This window comes from Struthio camelus, chromosome 2 (genome assembly GCF_040807025.1).
Source record: "Struthio camelus isolate bStrCam1 chromosome 2, bStrCam1.hap1, whole genome shotgun sequence".
Lineage (NCBI taxonomy): Eukaryota > Metazoa > Chordata > Aves > Struthioniformes > Struthionidae > Struthio > Struthio camelus.
In genome coordinates, this window is record NC_090943.1 from 730,356 (window position 1) to 755,110 (window position 24,755).

The following is a 24,755-nucleotide window of genomic DNA, read 5'->3' on the forward strand; positions in this document are numbered from 1 at the left end:
CGTCGGGGCTCGCCGTCCCTTCGCACGGACGCGGCAGGAGCGTCCCCGGCTCCCCCGGCTTCCGCGTCTTGCAGCCGTCCCTGACGCCTCTAGGCCAGAGGAGCGACCGTCCGACGAGGCAGCGAGCAGGGACGGGGGCCGTGTGGGGCTGGGGGCTGCAGGTGGGGCGCGCGAGCGTGGCAGCACCCTGCCGCCCGGGGAAGGGGGCTGTGCAGTAAAGGTGCGCTCTCCTCCGACTTCCCTCTCCGCTGCTTCGCGCTGTGCTCTGCCCGCGCCGGCTCCGAGCGGTCGGGCTCTGCGGCCGCTGGCCGAGGCTGCTCGGCTCTCCCCTCTACCCGCCGCCCTGCTGGGAGCCGCCGGTCCGCACCCAGCCCCGCTCCGGCGCCCCCTCCGTCTCCCGGGGGCTGGCGGGGGACGAGGCCAGCGGCAGGGGCCGTGCGGGGCGCGCAGGGCTCACCGCGGGCCAGGACACCGGGCGGGAGGCGGCGCGCGCTCAGCGGGGCAGCGCCGGGGTCTGCGCCCCAGGGCTGCAGAAAGCACCGGGCCGGCAGAGCGGCGGGAAGGGCGGAGGGCCGGGCCGCCCCCGGCCCCCCGAGCCCACCGATCCCGGGTGGAAACAACAGCACCGACGGCCGGAGACAGAGCCGGGGTTTACTGGTGTGTGCGGACACCGTCTAGGCTGAGGCAGGCGGGGAGGAAGCGCGGGTGGCGGGCGACCTTCCTGTCATCGCACAGTGCTGGAGGGCAGCAAGCGCAGAAGGGCCGGGCCGGTCCCCCGGTGGCAGCATCCTTCTCCGTGGGCTTGTAGGCCGGCTGGCGGGCCTGGTCCCGGCGGGCCTGGGGAGAGGAGGCGCGGGGAGGTGCCGCAGGCCGGGCGCGGGAGGGATCCCCCCGACGCGCGCAGGCACGCACACGCGCGCGTGCCTCCCCTTGGCTGCGCTCGGGGCGAACCCGTCCCCGGCGCACGGGTGGGGACCGGTCCGGCTCCGCGCTCGGTGGACGAGCAGCCGCATCCCGCCGTCCCAGGAGGGGCGGCAGACGCTGAGCCCGCGTCGGGCCCCCTCCTCGCCGACCACGCTCCTCGCCAGCGCCCTGCGTGCCTGCGGCTGGGCACAGTCCCGGCGGAGAGCGCTCCACGCACGGCGCGCCCGGAGCAGCCCGGGCTCCCGCTGCCCCGGCCCCGGCCCCGGCCCCAGCCCGGCGGCCCCGGCACATACCGTGTCTGGACGCGGGGGACGGCGGCCTAGGCTGGCAGCCCCTTGGAGAAGGCGAACATGCCGGGAAGGTAGAGCGAGTCCGTCGACTTGCCGGTCTCCTCCACAGCCCGGCACTCGGCCTCGTCTCGCTGCTTTATCTCCTGCGGGGCAGAGCACGGGGTCCGCGCGAGCCGGCGGCGCGGTGGTGGCGGCAGCGCTCCCGTGCTCCGCGGCGCGTGCCCTGCTCTGCCAGCACGGTGCGCGGCGGCGTGCGCGCGTGTGCAAGCGTAGCCGTAGGGAACCGCGGCCCGCGCGGACCGCGGCTCCCTGCCGGCGCGGCAGGAGCAGTCCTCCTGCCTCCTCAGGCGCACGCGCACGCCTGCCTCGCCGCACGCCGCCCCGGGCCGCGGCCGGGACCCTCACCTTCACGGCCAGGTGGTGGCTGGGGCCGCAGTTGTGGTACTTATCCAGCACCTTGGGGACGTCGCTGCTGTCAAACTTGAAACAAGCCACGCAGGCCGGCTTCCTCTGGGGAGATAACGCGGCCCGTCACCCCCAGTGCCGGCCCCCAGCCCCGGCCCGGCGCCAGCCTCCCTTCCGCTGCCGGCAGCGGGACCCCGCTCCGAGAGCCCGGCCGGACGTGCTGGGCTGGGGACGTCCCTCCCGCTCGCGGGCACCCTGCCCTGGGCCAGCGCAGCCAGAGGGCAGAGCCGGGCACGGCCGCCAGCAACAGGCAGAGAGGGGGGCACCGGGAGGGCTCCCAGCGGGGGATGCGCCTCTGCCGCCCGGGGACACAGCAGCCCCAGCGCCGGGGGCCCCGGTTTGGGGACAGGGGCGCTGGCTCCGGGGGCGCCTGCAGCCCCGGACTCACCTTGTTCTCTACCGCTTTGCAGTTCTGCTTTCTCGCTACCCTCTTCCTGCAGGCCGTCTGCACGAGATTGACCCGCAGCTGGACAAACGTCCCCGACGGGTCTTCCTGGGGCGAGAGGGAGAACTGCCTTGAGAGGCAGGAAGGCCCGGGCAGGAGGGGCCGGCAGCCGGCGGGAGCGGGCCAAGGGCTCCGCGTGGCTCCGCCGCCCGCCCGCCACGGCGCCCAGAGCCCGCCCGGGCAGCGCGAGGCGTGCGGGGGGTCTGCGGAGGCCCGACGCGAGGCGTGCTCGGGGACTGCTCGAGGAGCCGCGGAGGCGAGGCACGGGCCGCGGGCAGGGATCATCCAGGGCGCAACGGAAAAGCTAAATGAAGAGGGGCAATTTCAGGAGAGAGCCCAAGCTGCTGGCTTGGTCACAGACACCGCTTCTGCCTGCAGCAGAGATGGGATGGGGACGTGCGCGGGAGCCGGCTCGGGGCAGCCGGGACCCTCTGCCCCCCCCCCGGGGTCACCCCAGCACGGCCGAGAGCCGGCTCGGGGCGGCCAGGACCCTCTGTCCCCCCGCCCGGGGTCACCCCAGCACGGCCGAGAGCTGGCTCGGGGCGGCCGGGACCCTCTGCCCCCCTGCCCGGGGTCACCCCGGCACGGCCGAGAGCCGGCTCGGGGCGGCCAGCGGCCTCTGCCCGGCGAAGCTCGGAGGTCAGCAGACGCCCCCGGCAGCGCGGTGCGAAGGGGCGGCAGCGCTGGCCTCCAAATTCCCCCCCCCACTCTGTGGCAAATGCCAAACTGGCAGCAGAAGCTCACCGGGCGGCCCAGGGTGGTGACAGCTCTGCCCCGCGGGCGCCGCGTCCCTCTGCCCCCCGAGCCGCCCCGCGCCACCTCCTCGGGGCAGGATGCTGCCGCGCGGTGCCGTGAGCCGGGGAGGGGGCAGCGACCCCCAGGTCACCACCGGGGAACAGCCACCCTGCCAGCGGGACAGGGGCACCTGGAGCCCCTCGAAGCCCCAGGAGTAAATCCAGCCCTGCACCAGTCTCCTAGAAAACAGCCCCTCCAAGACCGTACTGTCAGGATCCCAAATCTGGGGAGTGGCCCAGATTTGAGGGTCCTCAGAGCCCCCCAGCCCCTTCCAGCCTGTCCCAGAGACGCAGGGGCGTCCGAACAGCTCCCCTTCCATCTCGCTGCCCTCCTTGCCTTGCAAGCAGCCCCTGGGCCCCCCACGACCCTGCGTCCCCGCGGCAGGGGACACAGCCATCGTCTCCCACCGGGAGAAAGCCCAGTCCCTCCTGGCTGCAGCTGGGGAATCATCTCACGGCCAGGCCCCAGGAGCCACTCGATCCGCCTCTGCGCACAGTTAATGAGTGGCTGAGCTCTGCCAGTCAGTGCCATGTGCCCCGGCGTCCGGGGCCGAGGTCTCTCCTGCAGGACGATGGCCCCGGCCAGGGTGTCCGGTCCTGGGCCTGCAGCGCTGCGCCCGCACGTCCGTCCCCGCTCCCAGAGCAGCCGTGGGCCTGGGGGCCGGGCAGGGGTCCGCAGGGACGTGGCCCCCGCCCCGCGGCGCGCTGCCGGGCTCCAGCAGCCCGGATCCCGCCGGCGACCCTGGCTGCTCCCCGAGGGTGCTGCAGGGCTTCCCACCTCCCTCCCTGGCCGGCCCCACGGGCGCGGGGGGCGAGCAGCGTCCCACGCCCAGGGGAGCAGGGGCACGGCGCCGTTTCCCCCCATGCTGCAGCAGGGGCGACGCCGAGCGCGGCGGGGCGCGATGGCGGCCTGCGGCCCTGGTCTCTGGCACTCACTCGTTCGACAACTCCTTCCACCGACTGTTCCATGAACAGGAAATGCACGTTGCTCCGACTGTGGAAATAGTCCAGCACCTCCTTCACAACGCGCCTCTGCAGCGGGGGCTGGCTCGCGGCAGCCAGGGCCATGAAGCCCAGGGACAGGGCGACCAGGCGCTTCATCCCTGCCGGAAGGCTCTGACGGGGCTGCCTGACCCCAGAGAGCCTCACTGACAGACCCGCTGTTGATTTTGGTCTTTCATTAACCGATTTCCTGGGAACTGCCCCTTTCCGCCCCTGGGCCAGCCCCGTACTCTGCCTGTGCAGCCCCCCCGGCCGGAGGAACGGGGAGGAGGGGCCGGGCACGGCCACCGCGGTTCGGCTAGACGTGTGCAGGCGGAGAGGACGTGGGAGTCGTGCCGGGGAAACGCCAGAGGCGCGCAGCAGGGTGCAGCGCGCGCAGAGCTGCCCTGCCGTGTCCAGCGGAGCCGGACAGCAGCGGCTCACGGCGCTGCTGCTCCTCGTCGCCCTCCGAGGCAGCGTCTGTCCGTCGGGAGTCACTGCAGCCCTGGATGCTGGGCACACGCAGAGCCACGTGCTGACTCGCGAGCTGAGTGGGAAGAAGCGCTCAGAAGCGTAAGAGGACACGCATCTGCCTTGAACAGAAGAGAGCTTCAAGGCTGGCGATGGGAGCCCTTGCTGGGGGTCCAAATACAAGCACATCTGAGATGCATCTCACGTGCCCTGCTCTGACTTTTTTTTTCGGCATTTGCTGTTGGAGCTGGGACACAGGGGAGACGGTGCTCTGGTGAGAGAGGTGCCGCTCCCCGGGGGGGCTGGGTCTCCCCGGCTGCCCCAGCCAGGGGGCACGGTAGGGACAGACCATCGCCACGGTTGGACAGAGGGACGTCTCCCTGGCCACACGACAAGCCACGTTAGAAGACAGAATAAACACCAGCCCGCCCGCCTCCCTGCCCGGCCCCTTTGGGCAGCAGTGAGGCAAGCGCGCAGGGTTTGCACCCTCCAGACTATCTGCTCCGGCTCTGCCCTGCCCTGTTGAATACATCCCTCCCTGCTTTGCAGTTTTCCCACCCTTTTTGGCTGCATGGGCTGATTTTTTCCCCATGACGTTTTTCAGGAGCTAAACATCCAACTGTTATCTGAAAAACAACAGCTCTTCCTTCCAGAGCGCCACAACCAACCAGGCCGCGGAGGGGCACGTTTCGGCGTCCCAGCCGGGTCGGGGCCTGGCGGGCTCTCACCTCCTGCCAGGCCGCCGCGCGGCAGGCGGGAGGCGAGGCCTCCTCCCCTCGGAGCGGGAGGCAGGCGCTGAAGGCAAGAGGACGATGCCGCAGGATGAAAATCCCCCCCCACACCAAGCGACCAGGGTCGCCGGCTCCCCGTCCGCACGTAGAAGCGCCCCGGGGCTGCGCGCTCCTGTCTGCCCGCGGCGGGGCGGGCCCGGGCCTGCAGCGCCGGCGTCACGGGGAATGGCGGAGGGGGAGGAGGAGGAGGAGGAGGAGGAGGACGTGCAGACTTTCTGGCACATCTCGGGAAACTCTATGGTGGCTGCGACGCGGCGCTGGCGACTCTACGTTGGCAAGCGCTGTTTCCGGTCCGCTCTATGGTTCTGGAGGAGGGCGCTCTAGGCCTCCCTACGGGTCACGCCGCGGGACATTCCGGCGGGGGGCCCCCCCCGGAAGTCCGCCACCCGCCGAGCGGCACTTCCCGGCAGGCGCCGCGCGGGGCTCTCGCGAGGCTCCCGCCCTACACTACGCGTCCCGCCGTACACTACGCGTCCCGCCGTCCTTTGCGGCGGGGCGGGGCGAGGCGGGGAGGGGCGGAGCCGCCGCCTGCTGCCGCCGCCGCGGGGCCAGCGCGTGCCGGCGCCGCCGCCGCCGCCGACGTCATCACGTCATCGCGTCGCGGGACGTCGGCCGCCCGTGAGTCCCCCCGGGGAGGCGGCTCCAGGGCCTAGCGCGGGGGGTCGCCATGGCAACGCGCCCCGGGCCCGGGCCGCGGGGCGGGGTGAGGGGGGCCCGGGATGGGGGGGGTCGGTGGGCCGGGGCCGGAGTAAGCGGGCCCGGGCGGCGGCGGGGCCGGGGTGAGGGGGCCGAGGCGGGGGATGGGCAGAGGCTGGAGTGAGAGGGGGCCGGGGCGGGGCGGGGGGGGGACGGGGATCATCGGGGTGGGGGGCCGGGGCGGCGGGGTGGGACGGGGATCGGGTTGGGGCGTCGGGGCGGCGGGACGGGACGGGGATCGGGGTGGGGGGTCAGGGCGGCGGGACGGGACGGGGATCGGGGTGGGGGGTCAGGGCGGCGGGACGGGACGGGGATCGGGGTGGGGAGCCGGGATGTGGGTGGTGGGCCGGGATGGGGATCAGGGTGGGGGGTCAGGGTGGTGGGCCGGGATGGGGATCGGGGTGGGGGGTCAGGGCAGCGGGACGGGATGGGGATCGGGGTGGGGAGCCGGGATGTGGGTGGTGGGCCGGGATGGGGATCAGGGTGGGGGGTCAGGGCAGCGGGACGGGACGGGGATTGGGGTGGGGGGTCAGGGTGGTGGGCCGGGATGGGGATCGGGGTGGGGAGCCGGGATGTGGGTGGTGGGCCGGGATGGGGGTCGGGGCAGGGAGCCGGGGCTGCAGGACGGGACGGGGATTGGGGTGGGGGGTCAGGGTGGTGGGCCGGGATGGGGGTCGGGGCAGGGAGCCGGGGCTGCAGGACGGGACGGGGATTGGGGTGGGGGGTCAGGGTGGTGGGCCGGGATGGGGATCGGGGTGGGGAGCTGGGGCTGCAGGATGGGACGGGGATCAGGGTGGGGGATCAGGGTGGTGGGCCGGGATGGGGATCGGGGTGGGGGGTCAGGGCAGCGGGACGGGATGGGGATCGGGGTGGGGAGCCGGGATGTGGGTGGTGGGCCGGGATGGGGATCAGGGTGGGGAGCCGGGATGTGGGTGGTGGGCCGGGATGGGGATCGCGGCAGGGAGCCGGGGCTGCAGGACGGGACGGGGATTGGGGTGGGGGGTCAGGGTGGTGGGCCAGGATGGGGATCGGGGCAGGGGGCCTGGATGGGGGCGGTGGGACAGGACGGGGATTGGGGCAGGGGGCCGGGACAGTGGGACGGGATGGGGTTGGGGTGGGGAGCTGGGGCGGTGGGACAGGACAGGGTTTAGGGTGGGGGTCAGGGCGGCAGGACGGGACAGGGATCGGGCCGGGGAGCCGGGGCTGCGGGATGGGGATTGGGGCAGGGGGCCCAGGGTGGTGGGACGGGATGGGGATTGGGGCAGGGGGCTGGGGCGGTGGGACGAGACGGGGATTGGGGTGGGGATCAGGGCAGGGGGCCGGGGCAGCGGGACAGGACGTGGATCGGGGTGGGGGACTGGGGTGGCGGGATGGGACAGGGATCGGGACAGGGGGCTGGGGTGGCGGGACAGGATCAGGGTGGTGGGATGGGGATCGGGACGGGGAGCCGGGGCAGTGGGACGGGATGGGCATCAGGACGGGGGGCTGGGGCAGCGGGACGGCTGGGGATCGGGGTGAGGAGATTGGGGGGCTGGGATCGATCGGTGTGAGAGGGACGTGACAGTGGGATGGATTGAGGGGAGGGGGCCGGGGCAGCAGGATGGGGCAGGGAGGGGGGTGAGGGGGCCAGGGCAGTGGGCTGGGACGGGGTCGGGATGAGGGAGCTGGGGCAGCGGGATGGGGCAGGGACGGGGGCGAGCGGGCCGGGGCAGCGGGATGGGATGGCGTCAGGATGAGGGAGCTGCGGCAGGGGAACGGGATGGGGGTCAGGCCGGTGGTCCTGGGTGCTGCGGTGGGTTGGATGAGCGGGAGGCTGGGTCTGGGTAGGGTTTGGTGCGAGGTTTGCTAAGGACAGCGACTGTCTGAGGATGAACGTGCTGATGGCGCGAGGGGGTAAGGTGGGTGGGAGGCTTTGGGGGAAGGGTGGGTCGAAATCCCAGGGTGGAACGGGGTGGGATGAGAAGGCCGTGGTTCCGGAGGAGCTGGAGGGGTGACCTGAAGCCCGGCGTGGCTGGGTGCCTGCAGCGGGAAGGGTGAAGCTTGCGGGGTGGCGGTGTGATGGAGGTGGGCTAGGAGCCTGCGGGGGGGCAGCGTGGGGCAGAGGTGAGTGGGGAGGAAGGCTCTGGGCGGAGGGGAGGCGAGGAGGGGCAGCAGGCTGGGAGGAGGCCGAGGAGGGCATGGGAGGGAAGGTGGGCTCCCCAGTAACTGAGGTATGTGGGGCTGGGGTGGGGGGCGGTGGCTGTTGCTCCTGTTGCTCTTGGAGCTGGCAGAGCGTGATGTTGCTCTGGGTGTCAGACGATGCCTCCTGGTGTCGTCCCGTGCCTTTGGATGCAGATTTGGGTGCTTTTAACCACAAACACAGAGCCCTGAGACTGGGATTAGTTACTTCCTTTTGGGAGGGGTGAGGTGGGGTCTGTGCAGTGGTCTTGCTTGCATTTGCTCTCTCTTGCTCGCTCTTTCTGCCCTCACCTTGATCTCTTCTTCTATGATGATGTGCTGCTGTTTTGGAAGTGAGCTGTTGCTTCCAAAGTCAGCGGGACAGAACTTTTCTTCAACCCAAACCCAGGTGAACTGATCTTTTCCGCTCCCTGGGAAGTCCCGCTCGGGTTTCAAATGTAGAGAAGGCTTTTCTAGTGCGATGTGCCCCACTAAGGAGCCGTTAACAGCTGCATCGGCAGAAGCGTTGCTGGAGATGGTACAGTGATGGGTGGTGACCAGGAACCTGGGGATGGATTTGACACACACCATCTGTGGGCAGGTGTCAGGGGACTCTGTCATGCAGCAGTGACCCACATGTAAGCCGATCTCCTGCAGAAGGATGGCAAGCTCTGTTATGCCCACCGTGCAACACTTTAGCTCTGTAAAGCAGGTTGCTGGGGACAGCTTTGGCAGAATCCGAGCAGCGGCTTTCTTGCATTGTAAATTACTGGAGGCGACCGGCAGCTCGGCTGCCAGGAGCTGGGAGGCTGTCCTGGGAAAGGGGCACCTCACATGCTCCCCGTAGTCTTTTTCTAAGTATCTGCTGTTCTTGGAGAGCGTGTGACGTGCCGTGGCCCTGCTGCACGGGCTCTCCTTGACAGGTTGGGCGGGGAGATCCCAGTAGCTGTGAGAACGGCCTCGTGGTTTAACGCTGCTGGACTCCTGTTCTGCGCGGCTTGGAGGCCAGCCTGGTGGGGCACGGCCAGCCAGGGACGGCTGGCAGCTTCCGTGTCCTCTGCAGGTCCCTGTCCTCCCACACCCTGCCACTGGTCCCGTACAGTCAGGGCGGGTGATGTACAGCTCGAGAGCCCCGGTTTGTTTCCCCAGCTTCGCTGTTTCCTCAGAGCTCTAGTTATGTTGTGTTTACATTCAAGGAACAGGCAAAAAGCTTTGAGACTTCCTGTAGCGTTAGAAATCTGGTCCCTTATAGGAGGGTAGTGTGAGTTATGAGCGAACGTTACGAAGATTGGAACAGAAATAGTTATGGAAAACCATGAAAACTGAACATAAAATGTATTTATCTTACTGACCAGCAGCCCTCCAAACTGCGTGAAAGTGCTGTGCTAGCAGACTTGCTTTCCACAAAATTGATGTTGTGCCTGAAATCTGCTGAGTGCAGGAATCGGGCTTTGCGGCCTGAGTTTGGGAGCAGACTCCTTCTTGGTAGGCTTTTGTCACTGCCGTTGTGGTTGTCCTGTCTCAGCTGATCAAAAGCACAAGCCAGCTGTGAACAGTTGCTTTAAAACCTTCCCCTTACTTTGTGCAGCGTGGTGAGCGCGCAGAATGGGTACTGCACAGAACTGTAGCAGCACCACAGGTAGCGGGAAGAGTCCCAGCCCCTTTTCCCACCTGTCTCCGTAGCATGTCTCTCTTCCTCTCTGAGCCAGACTCGTGGCTGGCTGCCTGCCAGCCGAGAGGCCTCTCTGCACCCTGAACCACGCTTTGTTGTCTTTGTAAACAGATGCAGGGGCCAGGGGGAGGATTTCTGTGTTTTCATTATGAAGTTCTCTTGCGGTCACTTTTTTCCACGTTCCTCCCCTGTGTGACCCCTTCTCCCCCATCACAGTTCAAATCAAAACTGATTTTGACATGGCATGGTTTTTGAGCTGCCGCTGCTCTCAGCAGTGGAAACTCCAGAAACGGTTTTGCTGAATAAGCTCAGGTGTTCCATCAAAGCCTCCTGGTCAGCCCTGGGACTTAGAGGGGAAGTCCTTGCAGAAGCTCTAGCCTGGCGTAGCCGAGTGAATGGCACGTGACAAGAAAGAAAGCTGCCTTGATCATCAAGTCTAACAGGTCTGGCAGGACTCTTCCCGGAGCTTTTAATAGCTGCCACAGATTTGAGAGCACCCCTAAATGATGGAGGACCCAGGCAAGAGCTGATGGATTATAGAGCAGCTTCAGACTACTTTAAAACCTGTTTTGTTTTTTAGCTCACGTTGTACTCTGTTTTCATACAAAATTTCATAGTGATTCTGATTTCTTTTGAGTACTGTCCTTGAGACATAAGCCTCCTTCCTCTTCAAGGAAGAACAGTTTGCAGCAGCTGAAGATAACGAAGTACAGAAAGTATTGGACACAAAGCATAAAAGCTTGTGTTTGTTATTACTCGCTTCTGGAAGAGCGGCAGTAGGCTTGCAGCGCGAGGCAGGCCTCGTCTGCCCTGCAGTACGCAGCACCCTGTGCTATCATCCGAGGGGCCGGGCCTGCAGCACAAGCCGTCTTTGCTGTCGGCTGCCTTGGCTGTTAGAGCGTGTTGGAAATGTGATGTTTTCGGTAGATGTTATGAGATTCCAATGATTCCGTGCTGTCAGTCTGCCTAATTATCCACTGCAAAGTGCAGTTGTTTTTGAACCAGGCTTCACATGCTGGCCAGGTGAAAGCTGGGACACGTGTGAACCCTGGCTTTTTTAAGAGACAACGTAGGATTCCTGCATGTGAACGAAGGAGAGCTGTTCTTTAAATTGTTGTAACTATATACGTTTTCCCTTTAGAATATCATATCCTGCTCAGGCCATTGAGAGAGGAGATAACAAAAGAGTCACCTTTTAAGGCAAATGAGGTGTCCCTATCTATTTTTCTCTCTCCTGTGAGGATAGGAGGACTCATTAAAACCGAAAGCACAGCTTTTGTAAGACTGAGCAAACCTGATTGCTTCGTATCTGCTGAGTATATCTCGCTGCCCAGGATATCCAATTTATGAAAATGAATTCTGGGGAGGGAGGCAAATCAGAGCCTGTCTCGGCCGTTGTCGCCCCATCGCGCCGCTGCGCAGGACCCGACTAGCCAACTCGCGCCAGGGCTGTGCCTTGCCGTTCCCGCTCCCCTCGGGAGGGAGAGGCTGGTTCCACGCGGGATCGCTGGCTGCTGGGAGCTGTAGTTTCCCGGCTCCCTCCCCTGCCGGTGCAGCCTTGGGCTGCGCTCCGCATGCCGTAACAGGCCTCCCCCGCGCGGACTACAAATCCCAGCAGGGCTCTGCGCGCTGGCCCTGGGGAAGCTCTACTGTAAACAGAGGCTCTGAATTCAGGCCAGACCCTGGGGTTAGCTCATTTTTTTCCCTTAAAATAACTGGAAGGAGGAGGGATACAAACATCAGTGAAGTCTCTCCCGAAGCAGCTGATCTCTCCCAGCTTTTCTCTGCTTGCCTCTCTCCTGTGCGTACCTCGCGGTTTCCCCCCCTTATTAACTCTCCTTTCAGTCAACCCAGGGACCTGCAGCAGCCATCTGGAAGGAAGTTGAGGAAGGTCTGAATGTGTGACTGTGGTGGAAGGTGAAGGGAAAGGATAAGCACCACCCTGTGCTCTCCTGAGAGTTGATGTCCTCTTCCTTCGCAAGGCTGGAAAAATGTCTGCAGGGGGTGCCCCCCAGGTACGGCCGGGGGGGAATTGTCAGCTGATTGCTGTCTTGCCTACGTCCCCAGGCGGGAGAGGCCAGTGTTGAGGGGTGAGCTCTGACTGCAAATTTCTCCCTGCTTTTCTCTGTCAAATAACAGAGGAGTACACTGCTGGGGTGGCTGGGAGGAACTGCTGATTCTCTTCTATGCCATGACGTTTTTGTGGTGGGTGGCCTTTTGGCACTTTCCCAGGGGGATGGAAACTCTTCTGGTGGTTTTCTCCTTTTCTTGTTGTTTAGAAATATCGCGGTCCAAGGAGGCTGCGCTAATCCTGTGCAAGATTTTTTTTTCTTTTAAATTGGCACTTCTTAAAGTTGTTACAATCATCAGAGCAGTGGCTGATCTTGGTGACTTCTGCCATCTGTTTTCCTTGTGCTCCTGCCAAGCTAAAGAGGAGTTTCGAGGGAGGGAGAGAGGAATCCTGGGGAGGGAAGATGGGAGGACAGGGTGTCAAGCTTCCCAGGAAAAGCTAGTTTGGGCTCGTTACAGAGGTTTCCTCCTTTGGTACTGAACCTGGCTGGATTGGGAAACTGTGCTCAGTGATCGTACCCAGCAGGTAACCCAGGCAAGTGACCCACTGGAGAAACAAGTGATCCTGTTAGAGCGAGGGTGGTGGGCGTGTGGCTCCAGGCGTTAGCAGGCTCCACGGGAGAGTTTCTGTCTGCCGGTGCTGTTGCTGATGAGGAAACAGGCACAAAGGAATAGCAGCTTGCTTGTTTTGAAGCAAATCAGTGGCAAGGTTGGAAATATCACACAGTACCCTTGTGATACCTTCCCAGTCCTCTGCTTTGACTTCCCACCTCTCTGCCCAGCTGTTTAGACAGGGAGCTCTCTGTGTGGACTCACGTACCTACCATCTCTAGCTCTTTTTCTGAAGAACTGAGAGTTGCCTTTTGACATGCTGCATGCAGGGGCTTGAAAGCAGTGTGTCCTCAGGCCTAATGTTATGTGCAGCTTTGCTATGCCAACTACCTGGCTCTTGTGTCAAGGGGGATAGCTAGGCAGAACCAGCCCTTCGTGTCCTCCAGTACCAAAACAGCTTTTCCTAACCCTCTGCGAGGGAAAAACCCATGGCTGCTGCTTGTTGCAAATGCTGGTAGTGTTTAAGGGTGTTGGGTTTTGTTGCTCCCCAAAGGAGCAGGTGGAGTTACTGAAATGGCACATGAAGTCTTGCTGGGGTGTGATGAAGGAGCACACCTTGCTGGTGATCCTGCTGGGCAAGAAGCTCATTAGCTCTTGAGCTGTGTGCAAGGCAGTAGAAATGATGGCTCAAGGGGGTGAGAGTGCTTGCTGAGGGTCTAGGTGTTTGAAGTGGTGTGGCACCTGTGGGCTGGTCGTACCTGCACGCCTTGCTGTGGGGCAGGTCTCACCAGTAATAGTCCATGAACGTCAGAGCTACTGCCTTCTCCTTCAAATCCATTTGCAGGAATCTCTTCCCCAAAGCAGAGATGGCGCTTCCAATGTGTGTAAGAAAATGCTTTTACTCCAGGGCTTCAGGGTGATGACACTGTTAAATTAGCTGGTGCTTGCTCTCCAAAGCTGCATGAGCAAGGACCTTCAGTGGTGTCCGGGGATGCTGCAGGTGCTGCCAGAATGTAACATGTGTATTTACACCTTTCCCAGCACAGGAGAGGGCTGCTTTTTGGCTGCCTCAGGCAACTGGTGACACAGAGCAGCGTGGATAGCAGGCACAGTCTTTCCAGCGTGTTGTTGTTGCTTGACAGGATGGTGGAAAAAATTCCTGTTGCTTTTCAATCTTAAGATGGTGAAAGCAGGCCTGGCCAGCAGTCTGCTCAAGGAATGATTGCTAATAGCCCAGATTGCTGTGCGGAGCCTGGCCTTAGCTGGGGTCACTGCATATTCTACAGAGCAGAGTTGGTTGCACCCACCAGAGGAGGGGCAGGAGAGGTCGGTGAGCTGGAGATGTGCTACAGAGCCTGTCATCCCTGCTTCACCAGTTCAGATCTACCCTGGCTCGGTGTTGTCCCCAAAAAAAAAAAAGTCACAGCTAGCCAGTGTCTCCTAGAATCTCCTGCTCCGCTCGTAGAGGTTACCGCGGATGAATCACTACTGCTAACCTGACGTGATTGTTGACTGGGTGCATGAAAAGGCGGGCTATGGAGTGAAGCTGATGTCCAGTTCCATCTCCTAAGGTCCCCTCTCTGGCCGTAGCTGTCTGCTTATGCCCCTGGCTGGTGATGCGGCTAGGTCTAAGCTGGTGAGATACTGAGCGTGCTGCCTGTTAACATGAGTCTTCTTTCTCCTGGACCAGCCTGCCCACATCCTGAACCTGCTCCCTTATCCCAGATTGAACGAGGTGCCAAGAGCTGGACATCAGCTGGATTCTGTTGGCATAGAAATCCCATCAGATCCCTGCACAGGTGACTACTGTGAGGAGCAAGCAGCAGACGGGGTGTCAGCATGCAAGGCAAACCAATATAAGCTCAGATACTTTACTCACTTGGGACAGGTTTTTATGATACGTTTTTGTATTCTCTGGAGTACAGTCAGTCCTATGGTAGCGCCGGTTCACCTCGATTGCTGGCAACCTTGATTGCTCCTCTTCACTGAGGCTGGGGGCAGGGGTAGTGGGGAAGTAGAGGGTGAAGCAAAGGATGTATGTAAATGTGGGCGAGTGTTGCTCAGCTGGGAGGAAATCCCCCAGCCTGGAGCCTGAGGCAGGTCGTTCAGCCAGCCTCTGCTGCAGTTGCTCTGGTAGCAGTGTTTCTCTGTTAATGACTGAGACTTTCCATAAATTTGGGAGGTTCAAGTTGTAATTAATTACGTTTTTGGGGTAGACTTTGAAATCCTATCATGAAGAGTGCTGTATGGGTTCTAAGGATACTTAGGTGAGCTTGTGAAAGACTTTGGAATGAAAATTGTTTTCCAAGGAATGGTGTTCTTTCTCACCTTTCCCTTGAGCATGCGTTACCAGGAGGAGGGAGTCTGATGCGTGTATTTCCTTTTATCTTTAATTACACTTCAGGCAGCAGAAGCTTAAAATAGATGAAAGCAACGCCCAGAGGCTTTGTTAATTTTAGCTTATTTGTGAATTAACACAGGCATCTCCAGCATAATGATGTGTATGCCAAATGCATGTTTTGCAGTGTGACAGTTCATGGTGACCAGCTCTTATCCCTTCAACCAGGCTACAGATTTTTCAAGCCCGGTGGTTTGTTCGGTATTAAACAAGCGGAGGAGCCATACACTGAAGGCCAGGAGATGCAGGAGGAGAGCAAGATCCTCGTGAGCCCTTGTGCAGGTAGGTGCCTCACACGTCTTTGCGAAGGCTGTGGGAGTGATTGGATATTGACCTTGACAGAGGAGGTTCATCTTGTGTGCAGAGACAAGATGTTTGCAGCGAGTTAATTGCAATTTTTAATTGTTACTGTTGGCTGCCTGTGCTGCTCGCAGCCAGTCAAGGGTGGGGTGGGTTCCGGGAAGGGTTCTGATCTCCCTGGTTACTTAGAGTGTTACAGGCTGCAGCAAAAGACTCGGAAATTAATGTCTCGACTCTTTTTGAAATCCAGTTGAGCCTGGTCGAACAAATAAAGTTGAGCAGCAGGAGGAGAAGCCTGGGTGCACTGCCGGCTCCCTGGAGCTGTATCCCACAGCCACAAGCAGTTCCAGCCGCTGGTTTCACAGTGGGCAACGTGCAGCTGAGCGGGCGGGCATGGAGAGAGATGGTGCGGCTGGCCTCAGCCAGGTCTCGGCCCGGGTTGCCTGCTGGGTACCCCAGCTTGGGGCTGGCCCCTTCAGGTGTGCCCAGTGCGGGAAGGGTTTCCGCCAGAAGCAGAGCCTCATCACGCATGAGAGGATTCACACTGGAGAGAAACCCTACAGGTGCGGGGACTGTGGGAAGAGCTTCAGCCAGAGGCCCAACCTCCTGACCCATCGACGCGTTCACACGGGGGAGCGCCCCTTCCCGTGCACGCAGTGTGGCAAGAGCTTCAGTCAGAAGGCCAACCTCCTTGCCCACCAGCGGATACACGCTGCTGGGGAGAAGGCGCTAGCAGGGGGCGACCAGGAGGACGGCACATCCACCAAGCCAAAACTCCGAGCCCAGCAGAGAAGTTACCAGGAAGACACCCCCTTTGTGTGCCCTGAGTGCGGGAAGAGCTTCCGGCAGAAACCCAACCTCATCACCCACCGGAGAATCCACACTGGCGAGCGCCCCTTCACCTGCTTTCTCTGCGGGAGAAGCTTCAACCAAAAGACCAACCTGGTGACACACTACCGCGTGCACACGGGGGAGCGCCCCTTCGCCTGCACCCAGTGCGGCAAACGGTTCACCCAGAAAACCAACCTGGTGACCCACCAGAGCACCCACACGGACGTCCGCCCCTACCCTTGCAGTCAGTGCCAGAAATGCTTCAAGGACAAAGTGTCCCTGAAAGCGCACCAGAAAACTCATGCTCCGCGCCAGCGGAGATGCCCGGGTCGGAGTCCGGCTCCAGCCCTGCCCTACGGGACTGCGCCCACGCTGCTCCAGCCAGGCGGCCCGGAGCAAGAGACGCCGTTCAATCCTATGCCACCACTGCCTGTTCAGAAGATCCCTGAAAGCCAAGAACTGTACTCGTGTACAGAGAAAAGCTTTCCCCCAAAGGAGCAGCTGCTGCCGCATCAGCAACCCCCGCTGGGGGAGCAGTCTTTCCCTTGTGTGCAGTGTGGGGAAGGGTTTTGCCAGAAGGTGACTCTCCTAAGGCAACAGCACAGCCCTGCCATGGAGACTGCCGGTGGGTGTGCGACTGGCTTCAGCCACAGTCAGCATCTCCTGGGGCACTTGGGGGTGCAGCCTGTCCTTGGGGATGGGCCAGCCCCTGCTCCGCCTGCCCCTGGGGCAGAGAAGCCCTTCATCTGTAACCAGTGCGGCAACAGCTTTGGCTTGTGGTTGTCCCTTGTGGCCCATCAGAAGAGTCATGTAGGGCAAAAGCCCTTTCAGTGCCCTGACCATGAGAAAAGCTCCGGTGATGAGCTGTCCCCCAAAGCCCCGCCGGAGAAGCAGGTGGAAGGGAGAGCCTGGGTGTGTCCGGAGTGCGGGAGGAGCTTTGCTCAGTACGAGCGCTTGGTAAAGCACCGGCAAAACCACAGGGGCAGAGGGCCCTACCGATGTGACGTCTGCGGGAAGAGATTCAGCCTGAAAACCAACCTGGTGACTCACCAGCGCATCCACACGGGGGAGCGCCCCTTCACCTGTGGCGTGTGTGGGAGACGGTTCAACCAGAAGGGGAACCTGGTGACGCACTACCGCACACACACGGGAGAGCGGCCTTTTGCCTGCACCCAGTGCGGCAAGCGCTTTGCCCAGAAGCCCAACCTTATCGCCCACCAAAAGACCCACAACGGGAGACAGCCCTTCACTTGTTTGGAGTGCCCCAAGCGCTTCAAGAGCAAGCTCTCCCTGAGAGTCCACCAGCGAGTGCACGCAGCAGAGCGGTCCCCGAGCGAGCCGGTCTCGGGGCAGACGCCCAGCCTGCAAGGCCACCCCGGGAGCCCGTATCCCTGCTCTCTCTGTGGGGAGACCTTTGAGGAACACGGAGATCTGCAGCTTCACCGTCAGGGCCACACTGGGGAGCGGCCGCACGCCTGTGCGGAGTGTGGGAAGCGCTTCCGGCAGAAAGTGAATCTCGCTGTTCACCAGAGGACCCACACGGGGGAGAGGCCGTTCCGCTGTGCCGAGTGTGGGAAGGGCTTCAGCCAGAAGGCCCATCTCCTCCGGCACCGCCGGACGCACACGGGGGCCATGCCGCCCTCTTGCTGCGAGGGGACCTGCCCAGCACATCAGGAGGAGCCAGATGCAAGCGCTCCCCTGGGGAAGGGATCTGAACCTCCCAACATGCTCCTGTCCCCCTGCTCCAGGGGAGCTGCTCACGGATCGCTGGCTCGGGAAGAGCTTCGGGCAGGAGTGCAGCCCCCAAACAGACCAGAGAGCCCGTCCGGGGCAGCAGACATCCTTCTGCAACTAATGCAAGACGATCATCACCTAGTGTCTGGCTCTCACCATCCGCAGGAGGGACCCGCTGGGCAGTGCCCCTGTAAATGCGCAGAGGGTGGGGAAAGCTTGAGTGAGAAGCCAAGTCTGCAGCCGCAGTGCTGCTGTACTGACTGCATGAGCCAGCGGCAGCTGCTTCTGAAACCCCAGCATGACTGCAGAGCGGAGATCTGGTGCAAGTACGGTGGCTGTAGCAGAAGCTTTGAGGATAAGAGAGTCCTGAGAGTGCCTGAGAGAGCACATGGCGAAGAGAAAACCTCTCAATGCCCAAGCTGCTTGTAACGTGTGCGCACCTGAACAAACTGCCATAAACCTATCGCTGAGCAAGGGACTAGACCTCATTGCTCTTGCACTAAAGACACCAAACCTAAATAGGGCAGTGGCTCCAACCAGAAGCCAGATTGCTAACCAAATGAGGACAGTGCAGAGGCTGTACGGGCCTCACGTAGGGAAAGCTGCAAGTCAGAGCTTGTGGTGCCTCCCAGGACATGGTGGTGGTAGGGACTCGGAGGATTGTGGTGGTTCACGAGACCGGGAATGGCATGCTTTTCAGAGCAGAGTACCTTACAGGTGAGTATTGGATGTAAGGAAAGTATCAGTCGTGAAGCTGTTGATGGACCCTGATGCACAGTGTGAGCTTTCCATCTTCTAAACATGCCAAATGTGGAAAGGAGATGGAGCTGAGAAGCAGGAATCGATAACAGGACTGTGGATCTGCAGTGTTTGCTTCTACTGGCTGCTGCATGTGAAGATCCTGACCATAAGGAGCCGGGGGGAAGAGCTTGGGATTCCGTATATCGGCTTAAGACTAATTTCCGTCATGCAGCAGGCCACGCAGAAGCATGTCTGCACGTTCCTGGGTCCAGGTGCAGCTGGATGATGCCTGAGCACAGTCCTGTGATGTGCGGACCCAGTGACAGCGGAGGGGCAGCGAAGGGCCCCTGTGCCAGAACCCTCCATCCTTATGTTCTGGACTGGATGTCTTTCCACGGGATGCTTCAGGGGTGGAGAGCTGACACCCGCTGCCAGTTGTGGGCAGAGGAAGAACGGCTTCACTGAACGTGATGAGTGAGCTGAAGAAAGCAAGAAGTCCTGGGGAAAGGTGCTGGATCCCTTCTTGCCTTAGAGGTGAACCTCTGCTGATGTCCCCCAGACAACAGAGCAAGATCCAGCCTGGGAGGTGGAGCGGAGAGCAGCTGGGCAAGGACAGGCGTTGGGGGAAAACAGCTCAAAAATGTCTAGCCGCAGGTGGTCACTACTGACTTAACCGCAGCTCTAATTCCAAAATGGACCACGATAAGCATTTCCTCTGTCCCTGGAGGAGATGATTCAGGGTGACTATTGGGGGGTGGGGAAAGGGGAATGTAGCTTGTGCTTCTGTACTTGCTCTTTGGATAATCTTTCTGACTAGCACCTCTTTCTGGTACTCGATTATTAACTTCTAAATAGATAACCCAGAAATGCCGGGGGAAGAGGTAGTGTCTGCCAGAGCCTTTCCGGTAGCTTGTGGTGGTGTCCGCCTGTTTTCTCGTCGGTGTCAAGTGCCCCTAAGCCTCGGGGGCTCCCTGCAGCAGCAGATGCCTGGTGTGAAGGTAGGGTGTTGTGTGAGACGGAGGTTGTTTGCTAAGGCTTCCCTGGCGTCTCGGCTCACTCTTGGCAGCGGCAGAGCTGACGCTCCGCGGACGTGAAATGGAGGGAGCCGCTTCGCCAGGCAGCTGGGGGCAGTGGAGGGGCTGGCAAGGGCCGTGCTTCAGAAACGAGAACTCTGGCCTGGAAGCTCTTTTTGCTTTGAGGTGCGTTTTACATAAAAGAGGAAACGAATCTTGCCTGCTGCATCTGAGGGAAACCATCTTTCTATTGCTCCTCCCCCAGCATGTAATGAACTGCATAGTTCTCAGCCCTTGCTATGGTGGCAAGAACCCTATTTCGCTTTGCTAGGCTGCGAGAGCCTTGTGGCCGCAACGGTTTGGCAAAGACCTTCACCTGAAAGCACGCGGGGCGCTGCTGATGGCGCCCAGCTCGGTGCCACGCCGCGCTCTCGCGAGGGCTGGGGGGCGCTCGGTACGCGCAGCCACTCGCGAACGTTTTCGGGGCGTACCCTGTGGCTGCGCCGCAGCGGCAGGGAGGGCGTGCTGCGGGCCACCCCGCTCCTCGAAGCGAGGGGCCGGGGGCCGGGCCGGGACCGCGGCGCTCGCCTGTCCCCCGCGGGGCAGGAGGCCGCAGCGGCAGGCGGCTGCCCCATCGAGGGGCCGGAGGGGCAGCCGTGAGGACCCGAGGCCGTTGTGGGTCGGGGGCCCACACCAGCGTGGGGGGAACTGCCCGACGGCTTTCGTGGCATCCAAGAGCTTTAGTCTGGTACGGTGGCGGGGCAGCAGGGCCCGCTCCCGCCCCTGCCTGCCGCCTCCGGGCCACCGCCGCCGATGGCTCGCTCCCTGGGCTCGCGTGCTGCCCTCCGCTCTGCTCAGCATCGCGCTCCAGCAACATTTCAGGTCCTTGCAATTCTATTTTTTTGAGGTTATTTAAAATAAAAGCTTTCTCACAGCAGGTTCCTGGCTCCTCTTTTCGGGGAAGCGTTGGGGGGGAACGAGCCAGCGCCAGCTGCGGGGAAGGGGCTGCGCTCTTTCCCTTGGGGCTAAATCCAGACCTGAACTCAGGCTCCGGTGAATGCAGTTTAGGTTCCCGGTTGGGGCTGGAACCGCTTCCGTGGGACACGCGCCTCCTTCCCCAGGCCCACCGGCGGCCTCGGGCACCCCTGGGCCGGCCGGGTGCCCCGCGGGGGCGGCGGGAGAGGGCAGCCGGTGCGGGCTGCAGGCAGCGGCCGCTTCGGAGCGCTGGCCGGGCCGGGGCCACGGTGGGGGGTGCTGCGGGGCGCCCGCCGGAGAGGGGCTGGCAGCTTCCCTCGGCCCGGTCAAGGCGCAGGCTGCGGGGGGCCCGCGGAGGCCGGCGTGGATGCCGCGGGGACGCGCCACGCCGCTGCCTCTGGGCAAAGCCTCTCCTCTAACCGTGCCTCGAAGCGGAGCCGAGGAGGGGAGCGCTCGCGGCGCGTGCCGGGGGCTGCGCGCAGGCTGCAGCGGGTGGGTGTTTTTGCGGCACGAGAGCTGCTGCAGGAGGGAGCTGGGGCACAAGGGGCAGCGGCCAGCGCGGGGCAGCGCTCGCGTGAGCGGCCCCGGGCCGGGGCAGGCAGCGGCTGCTGAGGGCCGGGGAGGCTGCGCGCGGGCCGGCGGCAGGCTCGGGCTGTCGGCCCGTCCCCCGGCGGCTCTGGGCAGCCCCCGATGTGCTTCTCTGCCTCCCTGCTCGCTCCTTCCCCGCTGCCTCCCCGGGGAGAGGCCTTGGAGCAGGGCTTGGACTTGTCCAAAGCCCTTGTTTTCAAACCCCGGGCTGGTCTGTGCGGCAGAATCTCCCCTGCCGCCTCTCCGTTGCAGACCCCGTCGCCCTGGCTCTCCACCAGGCTCCTGGGGGACGAGGGCTGGGGGGGCCGGGCTGGTCACAGAATCACAGAATCGTTTAGGTTGGAAGGGACCTCTGGAGATCATCTAGTCCAACCTCCCCGCCCAAGCAGGGTCCTCTAGAGCATATTGCCCAGGATCACATCCAGACGGGTTTTGAATATCTCCAGCGAAGGAGACTCCACTACCCCTCTGGGCAACCTGTTCCAATGCTCTGTCACCCTCACAGTCAAGAAGATTTTTCTCAGGTTCAGATGGAACTTCCTGTGGTTCAGTTTGTGCCCATTGCCTCTTGTCCTGTTGCTGGGCACCACGGAGAAGAGGCTGGCCTCATCCTCTTGACACTCCCCCTTCAGATACTTGGACACATTGATGAGATCGCCTCTCAATCTTCTCTTCTCCAGGCTGAACAGGCCCAGCTCTTGCAGTCTTTCTTCATAGGAGAGATGCTCCAGTCCCCTCATCATCTTGGTAGCCCTCCGCTGGACTCTCTCCAGGAGTGCCATGTCTCTCTTGTACTGGGGAGCCCAGAACTGGACACAGTACTCCAGGTGAGGCCTCCCCAGGGCTGAGGAGAGGGGCAGGATCACCTCCCTCCACCTGCTGGCAACACTCTGCCTCATGCACCCTAGGATCCCATTGGCCTTCTTGGCCACAAGGGCACACTGCTGGCTCATGTTTAACTTGTTGTCTACCAGCACTCCCAGGTCCTTCTCGGCAGAGCTACTTTCCAACAGGTCAGTCCCCAGCCTGTACTGGTGCATGGGATTATTCCTGCCTAGGTGCAGGACCTTGCACTTGCCTGTGTTGAACTTCAGGAGGTTCCTCTCCGCCCACCTCTCCAGCCTGTCCAGGTCCCTCTGAACGGCAGCACAGTCTTCTGGTGTGTTAGCCTCTCCCCCCAGTTTAGTATCACCAGCAAACTTGCTGAGGGTGCACTCTGTCCCTTCCTCCAGGTCGTTGATGAATATATTGAACAAGACTGGACCCAGGACTGACCCCTGGGGGACACCACTAGCTACAGGCCTCCAGGTGGACTCAGCGCCACTGACCACAACCCTCTGAGCTCTGCCATCCAGCCAGTTCTCAATCCACCTCACCGTCCACTCATCTAGCCCACACTTCCTGAGCTTACCTAGGAGGATGTGATGGGAGACAGTGTCAAAAGCCTTGCTCAAGTCCAGGTAGACAACAGCCACTGCTCTCCCCTCATCTACCCAGCCAGTCATTCTGTCATAGAAGGCTATCAGATTGGTCAAGCATCATTTCCCTTGGGTGAATCCATGCTGACTACTCCTGATCACCTTCTTGTCCTCCAGATGCTTAGTGATGACCTTCAGGAGGAGCTGTTCCATCACCTTTCCAGGGATGGAGGGGAGGCTGACAGGCCTGGAGTTTCCTGGCTCCTCCTTCTTGCCCTTTTTGAAGACTGGCGTGACATTGGCTTTCTTCCAGTCCTCAGGCACCTCTCCTGATCTCCAGGACCTTTCAAAGATGATGGAGAGTGGCCTAGCGATAACATCCGCCAGCTCCCTCAGCACTCGTGGGTGCATCCCATCGGGGCCCATGGATTTATGGAGGTCAAGTTTGGACAAAAGATCTCTAACCTGATCCTCCTCCACCAAGGGAGAGTCTTCCTTTCTCCAGCCTTCCTCTCTTGTCCCCAAGGTCTGGAATTCCTCAGGACTGGCCTTAGCAGTGAAGACTGCAGCAAAGAAGGCATTCAGCAACTCTGCCTTCTCTGTATCCTTTGTCACCAGGGCACCTGCCCCATTCAGCAGCGGGCCCACGTTTTCCCTAGTCTTCCTTTTGCTTTGGATGTATTTGAAGAAGGCCTTCTTGTTGTCCTTGACATCCCTTGCCAGATTTAATTCCAACTGGGCCTGAGGCTTCCTTGTCGCATCCCTGCACGCTCTGACAACGTCCCTGTATTCCTCCCAAATAGTCCCCCACCTCCCAGCGCGGAGCAGCATCGTCCGGGTGCGTGTCGGGCCGGGGCAGGGGGATCCCTTCCGCTGACGGCCCTGCGCCCTCTCGAGGCAGCCCCTCCCCGGCTTCCCCAGCACCGCTCCCTAGCAGCCGGCCGAAGCTCCCGGCCCCGGCACCCGCGCGGCCGCGCGCTGGAAGAAAAAAGCTGCTGTGCAGGTCGTTCCTCCCCGCGCGCGCTTTCCTTGTCTTGTTTTGTTGCAGTTTAATTTATAGTTGTGCTACTGCAAAGCTGCTCGCAGAAGCATTCCTGACTTTTTGCATCCCGTAGCAAAAACCTCTGCTAGGAAAAGGAAAAATGTGCAGGACTGTCAGCAAAACTGGCGGGGAACTTGCACTCGTAGAGCTCCTGAAGGCCAGAGGAGCTGTTCCCGTCACCTCGGCCCCAGCTGCTCGCTCACCCGCCAGACCAGCCTGGGGGTAAACAGAAAATCCTCCAGTCCTTCAAATTTCGGCAAGTTTTAGATCAGCGCAGGCCCTGGTCCTGCACGTCTCCCGACAGCTTGCCTGCCCGTGGTCTGCGGAGACCCTGCGGGTCTTTGCTGTCCCCACTTTGCTGTCTTAGCGGGCAGCTCGGGGGGCGATGGGCTGCGCGGCGCTGGAGCCGGTGCGCGGGTGCCGTCGGCGCCGCGTCTTCCTGCAGCAGGCAGCCGGGGAGCTGCCGAAGCGCCGCGTGACTGCCTTGTCCCCGCCGTACACTCCAACGTCTTGGCTTCTGCCAGAGGTAAGTGCCCGCGCTGCCTCGGGGACCCAGCTCCCCCGTGCTGGGCAAGGGGCTTGTACCGGAGCGTGCCGTGGGCGCAGCCGCAGGACACCGGCCCAAGAGGGGCGTCGTTCGGGGCCGCGGCGGCGCGCGGGCTTCGGGCACGGCTCTGCCTTGGTCGTCCCGGGCGGCCGCTGCCCCAGGGCTCGCGCGAGCGCTGCGCAGCCGGGGCGGCGGGTGTGCAGGGCTGCTGGCGAGGCCGGCGCCCACGAGGGAAACCCCCTCCGGCTGCCAGCGTGCCGGTCCTGGGCAGAGCCCGGCCGGGCCGGGCCGCGGTCCGCGAGGGGCGAGCGCCGCCGGGCTGCGAACGCGCCGAGCTGGGAGAGGAAAGGGCCGGTGATAAAACGGCCGGTCGGGAAGAAGAGCTCTTTGTTCCTGTCTGCCGATACTGGCGGCGCCAGGATGCGCCCCGTGGCACCGGAAGGCCGGTGAGAGGGAAGGAGTCTGCAGAACACGCGGGCTGCCCGGGCCCAGCCGCCGCGGCGCGCGCTCGGCGGGGAACGTGCGCCCGGCCCCGGCAGCGATGCCGGCCCCGCGAGGAGCAGCGGGGCCGAGGGCGCACGAGGGCACCGGGAGGGCTCGGGGCGAAGCGAGCCCCGCGGGGGGGCCCGGCCTGGGCCGTGCAGCGGCGGCCGAGGCTCGGCGGGGGCGGAGGGCTCCCGGCGCTGCGTCTGCGTCAGGGAAGGACGTTGCAGCAGGCTTCGTTCCCGGTGACATCCCTCTGCCTCCGCGGCCGTAGCAGCTCGGGGAGGGGACTTCCTCGCTAGAGTCAGCGTCCTTGCGCGCGCTCCCTCCGCGCCGTGTGGGGGATCGCTGGCCCGGGCCCCCCCGGAGCTGCCCAC

At 62.6% G+C, this 24,755-nt stretch overlaps 3 protein-coding genes across 13 annotated transcripts in view; 2 read left to right on the forward strand and 1 right to left on the reverse strand.

Annotated features, from left to right (window-relative positions):
- Positions 1 to 235, forward strand: part of LRRC61 (leucine rich repeat containing 61) — a 2,943-nt gene extending 2,708 nt beyond the window's left edge. Inside the window, exon 2 of one of the 2 annotated variants that reach the window (XM_068933946.1) lies at positions 1 to 235. This exon is cut by the window's left edge and continues 1,126 nt beyond it. The gene's annotated coding sequence lies outside the window, so the exon portion shown is untranslated. The other variant, XM_068933945.1, reaches the window with a different exon arrangement.
- Positions 236 to 630: 395 nt separating this feature from the next.
- Positions 631 to 4,380, reverse strand: RARRES2 (retinoic acid receptor responder 2). The gene is made up of 5 exons (XM_068933938.1): positions 3,855 to 4,380; positions 2,068 to 2,172; positions 1,620 to 1,724; positions 1,218 to 1,357; positions 631 to 837 (listed from the first exon to the last, which is right to left on the reverse strand). Exons 1-4 carry the CDS (start codon positions 4,017 to 4,019, stop codon positions 1,244 to 1,246), a joined length of 489 nt encoding a protein of 162 aa, XP_068790039.1. The 5' UTR covers positions 4,020 to 4,380; the 3' UTR covers positions 631 to 837; positions 1,218 to 1,243.
- A 1,298-nt stretch (positions 4,381 to 5,678) lies between these two features.
- Positions 5,679 to 20,262, forward strand: LOC104143143 (zinc finger protein 665). 10 transcript variants are annotated; one of them, XM_068933902.1, is made up of 5 exons: positions 5,679 to 5,779; positions 11,532 to 11,701; positions 13,999 to 14,107; positions 14,834 to 14,988; positions 15,257 to 20,262. In XM_068933902.1, exons 4-5 carry the CDS (start codon positions 14,949 to 14,951, stop codon positions 17,998 to 18,000), a joined length of 2,784 nt encoding a protein of 927 aa, XP_068790003.1. In that variant the 5' UTR covers positions 5,679 to 5,779; positions 11,532 to 11,701; positions 13,999 to 14,107; positions 14,834 to 14,948; the 3' UTR covers positions 18,001 to 20,262. The 10 variants fall into 10 exon arrangements, with proteins under 10 accessions (XP_068790003.1, XP_068789996.1, XP_068790002.1 ...); XM_068933895.1 differs by having other exon boundaries at positions 14,875 to 14,988; XM_068933901.1 differs by having other exon boundaries at positions 5,698 to 5,779; positions 11,541 to 11,701; positions 14,875 to 14,988.
- Positions 20,263 to 24,755: the final 4,493 nt, after the last annotated feature.

Excerpts from the sequence above, each read along its gene's own strand:
- LOC104143143 (XM_068933895.1), top strand. The coding sequence starts at position 11,678 with ATGTCTGCAGGGGGTGCCCCCCAG. Across the intron at positions 14,108-14,874 it reads CCCATCAGATCCCTGCACAG|GCTACAGATTTTTCAAGCCC; the intron begins GTGACTACTGTG and ends CCCTTCAACCAG. Across the intron at positions 14,989-15,256 it reads CCTCGTGAGCCCTTGTGCAG|TTGAGCCTGGTCGAACAAAT; the intron begins GTAGGTGCCTCA and ends TTTGAAATCCAG.
- RARRES2 (XM_068933938.1), bottom strand. The coding sequence starts at position 4,019 with ATGAAGCGCCTGGTCGCCCTGTCCCTGGGCTTCATGGCCCTGGCTGCC. Across the intron at positions 2,173-3,854 it reads TGGAAGGAGTTGTCGAACGA|GAAGACCCGTCGGGGACGTT; the intron begins GTGAGTGCCAGA and ends CTCTCGCCCCAG. Across the intron at positions 1,725-2,067 it reads GCAAAGCGGTAGAGAACAAG|AGGAAGCCGGCCTGCGTGGC; the intron begins GTGAGTCCGGGG and ends TTATCTCCCCAG.